The sequence below is a fragment of the Micromys minutus genome (genome assembly GCF_963924665.1).
Source record: "Micromys minutus genome assembly, chromosome: 10".
Taxonomy (NCBI): domain Eukaryota; kingdom Metazoa; phylum Chordata; class Mammalia; order Rodentia; family Muridae; genus Micromys; species Micromys minutus.
The window spans coordinates 51,386,298-51,399,734 of NC_137979.1; the positions used below are offsets into that span (position 1 = coordinate 51,386,298).

The 13,437-nt window shown below is 44.7% G+C and overlaps 1 protein-coding gene across 10 annotated transcripts in view; it reads left to right on the forward strand.

The window, feature by feature from the left end:
• Nucleotides 1–2,333: 2,333 nt before the first annotated feature.
• Nucleotides 2,334–13,437, forward strand: part of TLK2 (tousled like kinase 2) — a 93,283-nt gene continuing 82,179 nt past the window's right edge. For 8 of the 10 annotated variants that reach the window (XM_080924352.1, XM_080924343.1, XM_080924345.1 and 5 more), the window contains exons 1-2: nt 2,334–2,726; nt 4,676–4,758. Coding sequence is in view for 7 of the 10 variants with exons in the window: in XM_080924343.1 (XP_080780469.1) it covers nt 4,678–4,758 (81 nt within the window). In the remaining 3 variants the exon portion in view is untranslated. Of the gene's footprint in view, nt 2,727–4,675; nt 4,759–13,437 lie in introns of those variants that run through there. The other 2 variants (XM_080924351.1, XM_080924344.1) reach the window with 1 other exon arrangement.

Consider the following 13,437-nt stretch of genomic DNA (forward strand, 5'->3'; position numbering starts at 1 on the left):
AACCTTGGCTACATAGTGAGACTCTCAGAAAACAGATAAAGGTGAGTGAATGTGCTGGGAATACAGTTCAATTGGTAGACTGCTTGTAATTCTAGCTCTTGGAAGGTAGGGGCAGGAGGACCAGAAGTTTGACAGCATTTTCAGCCACAATGGAGATCTAGGCTAGCCTCAGCTAAATAGACTCTTTATCAAAACAAAAACCCAAAAATGGGACCTATGATCTAGAAAGGGCACTGGGAATCCTCTAGCTCTAGCATGAGAGGTTGATGAAACTTGAAGCGATTAGATAACTGGCCCAGACTTATTTGTGGACAAGATGGAAGAAGTTAGTTTCAACTGTCCGTTTCTCTTCTGGTCTCTCCTAATTTATGACACTCCAGTGTCATTTAAGGAGTTATTTTTAGGCTGTGCATTGTGGCTGCAAGCCTGTAATCCTAGCACTTTGGAAGAGGTTGAAGGACCGACCACCTGAGACCAGCCCATGCTGCATAGTGAGTTGCAGGCCATATTCTTTTCAGATTTATTTTTAATTGTGTCCATGGAAGCCTTATGGATGTAGATGTCTTGAAGCTGGAGTTACAGGTGATTGTGGCCTGCCCCACAGGTGCTGGGAAGCAAACCTGGGATCTCTGCAAGAACAGTGGCAACTCTTAACCTCTGGGCCATCTCTCCAGCCCCCTTTCTTTTGGTCTTGAGATACCCAGGCTGACAATCTTGTTTCATCTCAGCCTACCAAGTGTTGGGAGTGTGGGTGTTATTTTCTTGATCCCACGATAATGAAAGAAAGGCCCTTGTTTTCCCAAGTGTGCAGACTTTCGGAGGAGCCACAGTGCACTATCTTTTGGTTCTCCATCATTTTCATGCTTGAGACTGAGTGCATTCTGGGGCTCCTCCTTGCCCCCTTTCCCTACCCTTTGCTCTTCCCATCTTCCCTTCAAAACGTTCTTTCCAAGCAGTCTGGTATCTGGAAGATGACTTCCGATTTGAGTTTTTTCTACAATGCTTGAGTTCTGAAGGATGGAGAACATACAAAAATAATTTTTGTCATCCTTTGCCCATTTGGCGGATCTCTGTCCAGTCAATATTTAGAAAAGTTAATAAGAAATACGAACGCAATTCTACTTTGGAGTACTTGCCAACACCTGGAAAAGTTCAAGCCGGCTGTTTAAAGGCCTAAATGTTTCTCTTGTGATTCCCTTGTCCTCCGGTCACGTGCAGTCAAGAAAGTATCAGAAGAAAACAAAAAGCCGAGTAGTTACTTTGAAGTCAGTGTCTTGGCTCCTAGGTGAAGAAAGTGACTTTTCCCCCTTTGGCGCTGGGGTCAGAGGGGGGACCTTTTCCCATGCAGGAAGCCCTCCGGTCGCAGACGCTCACCTTTGTCAGCAGACACTCTCTGCGAAGAGCAGGCCTGTTTTTCCATTCTGGCATTTACCCTCAGAGCCCCCGAGCACCCCATGAGGCCCCGGGTGTCACCGGAGGTTGAAATGGAACCTCCCGCTAGGTGCTCTGACAGAGTCCCCCGGGGGGTAGCGCCCTCTGCTCTGGGGGGGGGGGGGATGCTAGTGAGGGCTCTGCTCTGATCCCAGGACACCTTTGTCCCTGGACACGCCCGGCCGGTCAGGTACGTGGAAGGCGAGAGCGGCAGGCTGTCCGTGCCCGCGGCGTGGGGTCTGGGGACCTGGACGGTGGCTGCGGGGAATGGCGGGCCGGCGGACATCGGGTGGGCACCGCGACCTCAACGACCCCTTCCTCCCCGGCCCGGCCCTCTTCTCCGATGCGTCGCTGGGCAGAGCCACCTCACTCCTCACCCAAACCTGTGTGTAGATCGGGGACGGACGGGGCAGGCGCGGCGGCTGGGCCACTGCGACGCTGCTCCGCGGCCTGGGACGCAGCCCAGCCGTCGGCCTCCGGCTCGGTGCACACAAAGGCGGGCTTACCCGGCGCCCCGGAGCCGACCAACCGCCCCTCACGTCGCGGTCCGGCCGCAAAGCGCCGCCAGCCGCCCGCCCTCAGCAGTCCTGTCAGGCGCGGCCTGTCAGCCCGCGCGGGGTCCCCTGGTTAACCCCTGCCCGCCAGCCCGGCCGCTGATTGGAGGAGGCGGAGCTCCGGGGCAGCGGCGACCCTCCCCCCCTCACCTTTCTCGTCCCCTCCCCCACTGTCGGCACTTCCCCCCCCACACCCGAGGAACCCCCCCCACTGCCTCCCAGCCGTGCAAATCTCGCGAGGAAACACGCGGTTTCACTAGTGTGTTTACACCGATCACTACTAATCCGGACCGAACCGATCCGGATTAAGGGGCCGGAGGCGGGTCCCGGGCACTAGCGGTTCCGACCCCCCCCACCCCGCCCTCTGCGCCGCACCCGAGTGGCCCCCAGCCGAGCGGGCCCCCACTTCTCGGCCCGACCCGGACCCTTCTACGCCTCCCTTGGCCTTTGTCCGGCGCCAGGAGGCCGGCCCCGCGCCCCCCGGCGGCCGCCCGGGCCCGGGCCCGCGTCAGGCGTCTGGCTCTGTACGCGAGCTCGGGGATCTGCGGCCTCCGTGGCCCCCCTCCCCCGCCCGCCCTCTCGTGGAGCCCGGCGCCGGCGGCGGCTGCCCGGGCGGGGGGTTGCGCTCAGGAGAGGCCCCGGCTCCGCCCCGGGCCTGCCCAGAGGGGAGAGCGGAGCGGTCGGCAGCCGGGTCGGGTCGGGGCCCCTCCCGAGAGGAGCGTGGAGCGGCAGCGGCGGCAGGTGAGAAGCTCAGCCCGGGACGTGGAAGGGCGCCGGGCCTGGGGTTTTAACCGTCCCGGGGGCTCCCAGGGCCTGAGAAGGCTGCGACCGGGGCCCGGCGTCGTGCCGCAGCTCCTGGGCGCTGAGGCGGGAGGTGCTCCCCGAGGGCTGCGGGTCGCTGAGGGGCCGGGCCGAAGATGGACCAGGCCCAGGCCTGGGAGTGTGGCGGTCGGCCTGCTGAGAGAGGGGGCTCCGGGGAGCTGGAGGCCTCGGCAGCCTACCGGGCGCCCCCGAGAGCTGTCCCTCCGTCCGTCCGTGACAGGTGGGCCTGGAGTTAGGGAAAGTTTGGAGCCGGCGAGGGCGACGGGACCAGGCCCCATCGGTCCTGCTTCCCGGTTTGGGGGGCCACTGGGAGGATCCCGGTCCAAAGCCTCGCTGGAAAGAGATGGGGTGGGTATTTTCTTATCGTGAGTTGACATTAAATGGGATAACTGCTAGGGCCTCAATTTCCGGGCCAGGCCTGGGGATGGAGGGTTGGAAAATGTTTCCAGAGACCTTGGGATTGGGGAGAGACTGCATTGTAACCTCTGCCATTCCGACCTCGATTAGGGCAGGGCGAGTGGCGAGCAAGGCCACTTACCTACTTAGGGGAAAATTCGATTTTCTTCTCATTTAAGATGCCTTTCTACTCTTCTAACAATTTCCTAATTCCTCCTTACTTGTATGTGTGAGTGAAACTTTAATTCGTCACCCTTTCATTCCCCTTTGCCCCAGGCATTCAGTCCAGGAAGGGAAATGAAAGTTAGCACTTATGTAGGGGATGTTACTGGAAATTATGGAGTTGTTAGATTGCAGAGAAGGTTTGATGCGTGTTTTCAGTGAACTTATAATAAAAAATTGATGCCAATAACTCCAGTAGTGCTTTCAGTAACTCTGGAATAAAAGTATGTCCGAAGGATTTCTATGTAATGATGCATGCTCTTTTTCTGCATTCAGTATTGAACTTTTTGATGGATGGTACAAAAATTCTCTTTTCCAACGGATGGACAAACTTGCTCACGAGGTCTACGTTAATTGGTCAGGGAAAGAGTTTAAAAATGGTGTCCTCCTGCCCCTCCCTGTTTGGGAGGAGTGCTAAAAGCAGATACTCAGTGGAGAGAAACCTACTGCTCCAAGGAGTGGTCAGAAAAAGATTTTGTAAAGGAATTGTTACAGAGTTACCAATTTCCTGAGTGATGTAGGTTGATGGTTTATCTTGGGTTCTGCATTAAATTTAATGTGAAAGAATTCCATTTTTCATTAGCTACTCTGAGCTATTCAGAGAAAGGAGCTATATACAGCAGGGTTTCTTGAAGTTATTTGCAGCTTCTGATTCATTCTGTATTCACTTGAAATTATTAAATGATTCATATTTTTAGCTTAACTAGTTCTTATGTGTTTGGGAGAGAAATCTCTATAAGTACTTAGACTGAAAGGCATCTGATAGGAGTTTTCTATTTGTAAGTCTGCCCTTGTTTCACCCCTTCTGCCTAACTATTACAGAGTTTATATGAAGAGTTTATTTCTTTTTATTTATTTTTTTGTAATTTTTTAAAAAATGAGACAGGGTCTCATTGTGTAGCCTTGAGTTTGCTGTGTGTAGACCAGGCTGTCCTCAAATTATGGCTGACTGGCTGCTGCTTATACCTCCTAAATGTTAGGATTATTACAGGGGTGGGCTTCCATACCTTCCTTCCCTCATAAGGCTCAAATTAGAATTCAGGAAAAGTAAAAAAGACCCTCATAGAAGAGAACTTGAACTGCTATATAATCTTAGATAAGTATTGCTAACATCAAATAAATTTGAGTATAACACTTGAATGTATATTTCCTTGAGGTTTACACAATTACTGTATTGTTTCGTTATACAGAAAACCTTTTTCTTCCATTTAATTCTTCATGGCTTCCTGTCCCTCTTTCTTTTTCTCTAGAAATGATGGAAGAACTGCATAGCCTGGACCCACGAAGGCAGGAATTACTGGAGGCCAGGTTCACTGGAGTTGGCGTAAGTAAGGTGAGTTACTCAACGATCAGGAGCATTTCAGAGGATAACTTCAGCACACTCAGGAGTTGAACAGAAGGGTTTGGGTGCTAGAGAATGTACTGATAGGTTGCAGGGGAGATTTGTCACGTGGTCCAGTGAACTTTGAGAATCTGCCAGTCATTCCTGTAGTATATTTAAGTGTTTGTTTATGAGAGTATGCGTCTACTGAGGGCAGGGTTTTCCTGAGGGGCTTGCTGCAAGGATACTGATAGGCCGTGGATCTAGATTCTGTTTCATAGTCCATTAAAACTTGTCAGCCACTCAAGAAAAGGCATTGTATAGCTTTCATTCACTGGCTCTGTTGGGGTGGTTTCATAATGGAGTCTGATGAATTTGCTGAGGCCTGCCACTTCTCCAAATCTGCAGCCCACAGATCCTCCTGGTTGTATCCCTAGACTGCCTTTCACTCTTCCTAATTTCTAAGTGTTTTTCTCTAAATTCTAAGAGTGTTTCTCTTTTAATTCATTTTTTGTTTTATGAGTGTTTGCCTGCATTTGTATATGTATGTACCAGTGTGCATGTTTAGTGCCTACAGAAGCCAGAAGGGGGCATCACATGCGTCGGAACTGGATTTAGATGGGTGTGAACTGCCATTTGGGTACTGGGAACTGAACCTGGTCCTCTGGAAGAATGTAGTGCTCTTCCCTGCTGCACTTCTGACTAACTTCTCACTGTTTTCATTTTGTGGAAATGTAAACTAATATCAAGCCCAGTCACTGGACAGGTGGGATGCTGATAAGATAGCGCTATTCTGGCTTTCCGTGGCGTCACACGCCAGCCTCTTTACCCTCTGCTCTCACTGGACGGCTTTACTGCATTGTTTACGTCTGTTGACAATGTTTTATTTAAAAGCTTTGCCCGATCCAAGGTTGTAATATTACTTGAGCTTGAAATAAGTTATGTGTACATTTTGATCTATAATGTATGTGTATAATGGATTCCTGTCTTTCAAAAAACGCTGTATCTTACAGGAATGTGATTAAGTTCATTCTCGGCTAGTTGTTTCTTCAAGGACAAGGAGTATTTATGCTTAGAAAACTTAGCTTCTTTGATGGCTCATACAATTTTAGTAAGCTGAAATAATTAGATAGTTTTTATTTATTTGAAAAGTACATAGTACCTACAGTATACTGAGCTTTGTGTAAGTGTTGTTGATAATACCTCAGTATTGAGCTTTGGTAGTTCTTTAATTTTTGTTTTGTTTTTAAGATGTGTAGCCTAGGTTGGTCTGCAGTTTGTGATTGTGACTGGTAGGTGCTGGAAATACAGGTGTCCAACCATACCCAGCTGTGCATTGTGTACATTACCGCCTTCTTCAGCTATTCTAGTAACTGACTTTTGGTGGCACTTTGGAGCAACTGTACCTCTGATCATTACATACTGAAGATAAACAAGTAGACATAAATTATTTATTCAAAGGATGTAGCCTCAGAAAAAAGTATGCTGTGCCATTTGATTATTGAGTCAATATCTGGTCCAATGATGACATGTTTCTTTTGCCTGGCCTAGGACTACTTTCTCTTCCCATCTCAGTTTCCTAGGTGCTGGGGCTATAGTTGTGATTTACTATACTAGGTCTTGTTTATAACCATTGACTGATTAATGTTTGTGGTATAAAGGGCCTGTACTTGCTAGACAAGCACCTTACCATTGAACTATATGTCTAATCCTTTGGGTTTTTGGTTGTTGTTTTTGCTTTTTAAGATAGTCTCACTTTGTAGCCCTGCTATTCAGGTGCCAGGATTAAAGGCATGTGTTACTACACCCATCCAGCCCTTAATTTTTTGTTTTCTTTTTTTTTTTAATTGAGATAGAGTCTTTCAAGTTGTTTGAGCTTGCTCTATAGCCCAGGCAGACCTTGAACCAGTGATCTTCCCACTTTAGCATCTTGAGTGTCAGGGAATACACTGTTTTATCTTTTCCCTTGGCAAGTCTGCATAAGATTCATGCCTTTAATTTAATTTGGAGACAGGATCTTACTATGCAGCCTAGACTGGCCTGTAACTCAAATGAGGCTAATGTCAAACTCATGGCCCTCCTGTGTCTCTCCAAGTGCTAGGATTATAGGTGTGTCTAGCTAAGACTCATAATTAAATCTATTCACATAACTTTCTACTAAGAAAGTTTATATTCAAACTGCTTATAGTTTATTTTCCTCATCTTGTTTGTTTGTTTGTTTGTTTGAGACAGTTTCTTTGTGTAGTCCTGGCTATCCTAGAACTCATTCTGTAGACAAGGCTGGCCTCAAACTCAGAGATCTGCCTGCCTCTGCCTCCTGAGTGCTAGGATTGAAGCACTAATCTTTGTTGGAATGGTTTCTTTCCTTTGTATGTAGCTGCAGAATGGTCCTATCAAAGTGTGCCTTTGGTAAAATAGGTCCAAGTGATGGGAATGAATAACATTTTAATTTCACTACTCATACTCAAGATCATGTAAACTAAGTTTTGGTAAAATTTCAATGTACACTTGGAAAGCTGAGGTAGTAAGATCATAAGTTAGAGGCCAGCCTGGACTACATGAAAGACCCTATCTCTAAAAACAAACAAACCCCAGAACTTCAAAAAACTTTAATACTGTTTTTCAGAAAGTTCATAAATACTAAGTTGCTTTTATGCCATTAATTATGCAATTTGATGTGTCTGTCATGTTAAGTACATTTATTTCAATAAATGCAGTATTTAGTGATGGGGAAAAATTGCTTTCTATAGCAAAGAGAATTGAAAGTAAAAACATCTCTTAATGTTAGGGTTAGGGCTAGATATTGTATCTCATAGGTCACTGATTGAAATGAGGGCAGTGGTATTGGGTAAAAAGGCTGCTTTTGGTGAGAATTTTTTTTTCAGGCTTTACATGATTTGCTGTGTGTCATGCTTTCCAGTAAGGATGGCACTGTTCACAGGTTTCAGTTTGTTAAGATGAAGCTAGGTTTCCACCTTTACTGCTCCAGAGAGAGCAGTGACTTGCCTGTGATGGTGCCATCTAGTGGGATCTGTGCGATCTCCTGAGTTTCTCATAAGTGCTCAGGACACTTAGAGTACTTTCTGATGTCCATAGTAGGAAGGCAGTCAGGACCATTGTGGACTCTTTCCAAATGGACAAGAGTGCTGGAAGTAGTTGTAGTCTTTGAATGTTCTGGTTACCGTAGGTCTTCTATCATATTGCTTCTGATTTTTCACACCAAAAATTCAGTATAACTCACAAAACTTTGGTTAAAACAAAATGGCCAAACCATATTTATTACTTACATTCAAGTGCTTATTTGCATTTTGGCTTTTAATTTCACAAAATTTTTTGTTCTTGCACAGCACTCTAATATATTAATTTCTGTATATTATTAGTTTTTTTAAATTATTAAACCAGAATTAATTGGCTTAGGGTTTGGGTTGACTTACAGTTTTTTGTTAAAAGGTTTAAATATTTTCTGTCATTTTGAGTTGGTGATAAGGAAAAGAAGCATCATGCATACCAAGAAACCTATAGAGCACATTATTCTACTATTGCTGCCACTTTTACACAGACCTGCAAACATCCATTTAGCAGTTTTGAGGTTAAATTGAGTTGTGAACTTTATTTCTCACCTAATACTTAAGCTAGTTGTTTGGTTTTTTTTTAGACAGGGTTTCTCCATGTCCGGGAAATCACTCTGTTCAAGGCTGGCCTTGCACTTAGAAATCCCCCTGCCTTTGCCTCTTGAGTGCTGGGATTAAAGGCATGTACCACCAGTACCCAGCAAGCTATCTTTTCTTTAAAACTGTCTTTTTCCCCCTAAGATTTATTTGTTTTTATGTATGTATTTTGCCTGCATATATATTTGCACCACATGGGAGTACTACTCCCAGAAGCCAGAAAAGAGGTGTTGGATCCCTGAACTAGGTTACAGGCTATTGTGAACTGCCATGTGGGTGCTGGGAATTGAACTGAGGTCCTCTGAAGAATACTGCAGCCCATCTCTCCAGCACAAGATCTCCTTCTGTGTGTGTAGTTTGAGACTGTTTCGTACAGCCCTGGCTGTCTTAGAACTCACTGCATAGACCATCTGGACTTTAATTCACAGAGAATAACCTGCCACTGCCTCCTGAGTACTGGGATTAAAGGTGTTAACACTTTGCCTAGTTCAGGGTCTCCTATTCCTTACTCTGCTCCTCTATAGCAATTTAAATGTGCATTGTCCACAATTCTGGAGATGGAAGGGGAGGTGGAATTCCAGCCTTGCTTGTGTTATTGCTTAAACTTTTTATTAATTTTCTTTCTTTTGGGTGTTGGCGCACATGCTGTTTTACACTTGTGGAGATGGGAGGATAGCTTGTGGAATTGGTTCTCTCTACCAGGCCTTGGAACTGAGGTCATTAGGTTTGCGCCAAGTACCTTTATCTACTGCCTGTTTCCCTGGATCCTTAGTTATATCAGATATAAAATTATATATATGTATGTATATATATATATATATTCCAGGTGTAACAGGTCAGTTTATATCTTTTATAACAGATGCTGCTTAGCAAATCTGTACTTAAGCCATTGAGGTAACAGACTGCATTCTTTTTATAAGCTGTATTGTCAACACTATGTCACTTTCACCAGTGACTTACAGACTTGTAAGGATCACTTTATTACAGTGTGCTTTGTAGTTACAGTGTCAACTTGTATAAACAATGAAATGATTGCAAAATGAAACAATTTTTATTTCTTTGAAAACTAGGTTAACTGCCCTAGAAGACTAAAGTGTCAGTAAGGAGGCGTGTGCATGCTTACATACAAGTTGGCTTACAGAGTGAGGAGTTTAATTGCAGCAGTTCTCTACATGTGTGAAGTTTCACTTTGTTCTCCTTCATCTTCCTTCCCCACTACACTTTTTTTAACTATATGGGAGATATTAGGTTTTTGGAAGGAAGGTATCTTTTAAGTTTTCATTTTACTTTTTAAAGAAATCGAAACTAGAAATTGCAGATATATTATGGGTGTGGTTTTGTAAGATTATACTTAAAAATATACCCGTGTCTATAACTCAAAAGGCATATCTTTAAAAAGTGACAAAGATTGTACATTTTATGCAGCTGAATTGGTAGAGTTCTTTCCTACTGCCTCCTATTTATGAGCCTCTAGGTTCAAACTTCAGCACCTTCATAAACCAGACAAGGTAATAGGGCTGTCATCGTAGCCAGAGGCGGAGAATCAGAAATTTAAGATTATCCTTGGCTACAGAGCCAAAAAAAAAAAAAAGCCTGAACCTTGTCTCAGAGAAAAGAAAGAATGCATATTTAAGGCTGAGGTAGAGCTCAGTGGTAGAATTCTTGTCTGTCATGTGTGTAAGCCCTGGGTTTAATTGTGTTCGTTTTGCATTGTTGAGAAAACAGTTACTTCTGCTTACTATTTCAGCCTGACTGCTTGGTTCTATTGTTCCTTGGCTTGCAGTAAGAAAGAATATCATGGTAGAGAGGGCTTGGTGCACATGTATTCACTGTATAATGGCAGGAAGCAGAGCAAGGACAATACATCTTTTCCAGGGACAAGATATAGTCCCCAAGAGGTATATTGTATAACATCATGAACCCACTCCCTTTACCTAAGTACCCCATTTTTCTGTCCCCTCCCAAGAGCCTGCAAGTTAAGAAATCATCAGTGATTGATCATCTAGGGGCCTGCAAGATGGTCCAGTGGGTAAAGGTGCTTGCCACCAAGCATGATGGCCTGAGTTTGTTCCTTGAGACCAGATGGTGGAAGTTGTTCTCTGATCTCCACAAGCCCATCAATATTTGATGTCTGAACTCTTTTGATCCAGTCACTTTCCGAAGCCCCACCTCTGACATGGCTTAATTGGGTATCAGTCCTTTAACACATGGTTTGGAGAAATCTTTTTGATCCAGACTATAAAAAATTCTCAGCATTACAAGAACTTTTTTTTGCTACTTTTTAAAAAATTTTAATTATTTTATTTATTTATATTCCATAAGTTTCTCCTTCCTTTCTTTCTTCACTCCCCAAGTTCTTCACCCTCTCCCCTCTCCCCTTTAAAAAAAAGTTATATGTATATATTGTCTTAGGGTTTTACTGCTGTGAACAAACACCATGAACAAAGCAACTCTTATAAAGACAACATTTAATTGGGGCTGGCTTAAAGATTCAGAGGTTCAGTCCATTATCATCAAGGCAGGAACATGGCAGCATCCAGGCAGGCATGGTGCAGGAGGAACTGAGAGTTCTACATCTTCATCCTCAGGAAACTAGAATGAGTGTCTTAAAGCCCACTCCCACAGTGACACACCTACTCCAACAAAGCTACACCTTCAAATAGTGCCATTCCCTGGGCCAAGCATATACAAACCATCACATATATTTTAAATTTAATGAATGTTAGTGTTTGCTTGTCTGTGAACCATGCCCATGCTTGGTGCCCTCAGGTCAGAAGGCATCAGGTCACCTGGAACTGGAGTTACGGATAGTTACGAGTAACATATGGGTGCTAGGAGCTGAACCAGGACCCTCTGCAAGAGCAAGGACTGCTCTTAACTGATGAGGGGGGTCTCTCCAACCCCCCCCCCCCTTTTTTTTTTCTGAGACAGGGTTTCTGTTTGGCCTTGACTATCTTGCTGGCACTCACTTTGTTGACCAGGCTGGCCTTGAACTAACAGAGATCCTCCTGCCTATGACTCCCAAGTGCTGGGATTAAAGAGGTGCCCCACCACCACCTGGCTCAATTTACCATTATTTATAGTATAAAACTCAAAGTAGGATTTCCTGTACTTAGTTAAAATCAAAGTGGAAGTGTTGAAGATGTCCTTCTAAGCAACAGTATGTGAAATGAGAGATGGCTCCTGACAGAGGGCTCCACAGTCTCAGGTGCCATGGTTCTCCTGAGGAGGAAACAGTGAGAAGGTACCACACACATACATTCTGAAAAATCACATGTGACAGTACTCTCTAGTGGCTCTCATGCCCCTTTCTACTTTGAAAGTCTTCTCATTTTTACTTACTAATAATTCTCACAGAATTTGCAATATGCTTCTTAATAAAGGATGATGGTAACACCTTTGCCTTCTTTTAGTCCAGCCTAGGGCCTTGAAAATACAGTGAAACCCTTTGTCAAAACTCAGGTTGTACAGAACTCATTGTAGGTAGAAAACCAGTATCCATTTTTTCTTCAGTTTAAAAATAAGCGTGTGTGTGTGTGTTATCACAGTGTCTGAAACAGGAGGATAATTGAGCTGAAGAGTGCCAGGCTTACTTGTATTTACATGGGTCAGTGGCATTTGCCTCTGGCTCATACACTTAAGTAATTTAACCTGTGAGCCATCATCGCTCCAGCCCGGTGATTCTCAACTTTCCTAATGCTGGGACCCTTTCTTCATACAGTTTCTCGTGCTGTGGTGACTCCCAACCATAACACTCTTTGATTCTACTTCATAACTATAATTTTGCTACTTTTAGGAATTGTAATGTAAATATCTCCTTTCCATGGTCTTAGGTAACCGATGTGAAAAGTCATTTGACCCCAAAGGGGTCGAAGCCTGCAGGTTGAGAAATGTTGCCCTAGTCCTTCTTTAGTTCTTTATTGCAGTGCTGGGAATGAAAACCATTAGTCACATCCCTAGCCCCAAGAAGACTGCTAAAATAAAAAAAATATAAAATGTGCTATGCCAAGCAGCAAGGATGGCCCGCAGTTAGTCAGGTGCTCATCCTCCCCCAATAACTTGCACATCATTTATCTCACAGTTTACACCATGGCTTTTAGTGTCCTTCGCATTTCTGCTGAGGTTGCTGTAACTGTGGCTATCTAAAATTTTACAGATCAATGAAGTTCATTCTTTTCTAGTTGTGTTTGTAGACCAAACTTTGGCTTCAGATTAACCTGCATATGTCACCCAAGGGCTGGGATTGAAGGCATGGGCTGCTTGCTATACCTGGTGCTATACCTGGCTCAGGATTCAGTCTTACCTCATGAGGATTCCATAGCAGAAATAACTGAGAGAAATGACACTTCATACCCAAGAGTGAACTGTATAACAGATCTGTCTGACTCATTGTTAAAACAATAAAGATAAGATTCTAAAGAATTAGTTTATAGCAGTCCTACCTTACCCACAGGAACAGGTGCCCCCAGAAGACTCATCCTGGCAACCTCAGTATACAAATCTTAGCAAATTCAGCATACAAGGTTTTTTTTCATACCAACTTAAGACCTTTCACTTAAGCAAGATACTTTACAGCTTCTTGTCATGCCCCAGTTGCTGGCATCACTACTCTGGAGTTTGGAGGCAGTAAGTAAACTGAGTGACAGGCAGGAGCACTGCTCTCCACAAGGACATGGGGCCGTTTACATGTGAGGTTGGAGGGCTCCCATGGTTGCTCACAACAACATGCAATTTAAAACTATTTTTGGACTTTTCCACCTAGTATTTCCGGGCCATAGTTGAACAAAAGTAACTACATTTGTGGGAAGCAAAATCATAGCTAAAAGGAGATGGCTGGGTGTAGGAAGGAAGCATTGAGCTGCTAGTGATGAGCACCTTAGCCACAGGCAAAGGCAGTACCATTGAATGGAGAAGAAACCCTTCACTGACTTCTGATTCTGTGAACTGCTACAAACTGCAAGAAGTGTGTCCCAGGAGGATCCCATAGCTAGTACCGGTTCTGTCAGAAAGGCAATTTAAGTTA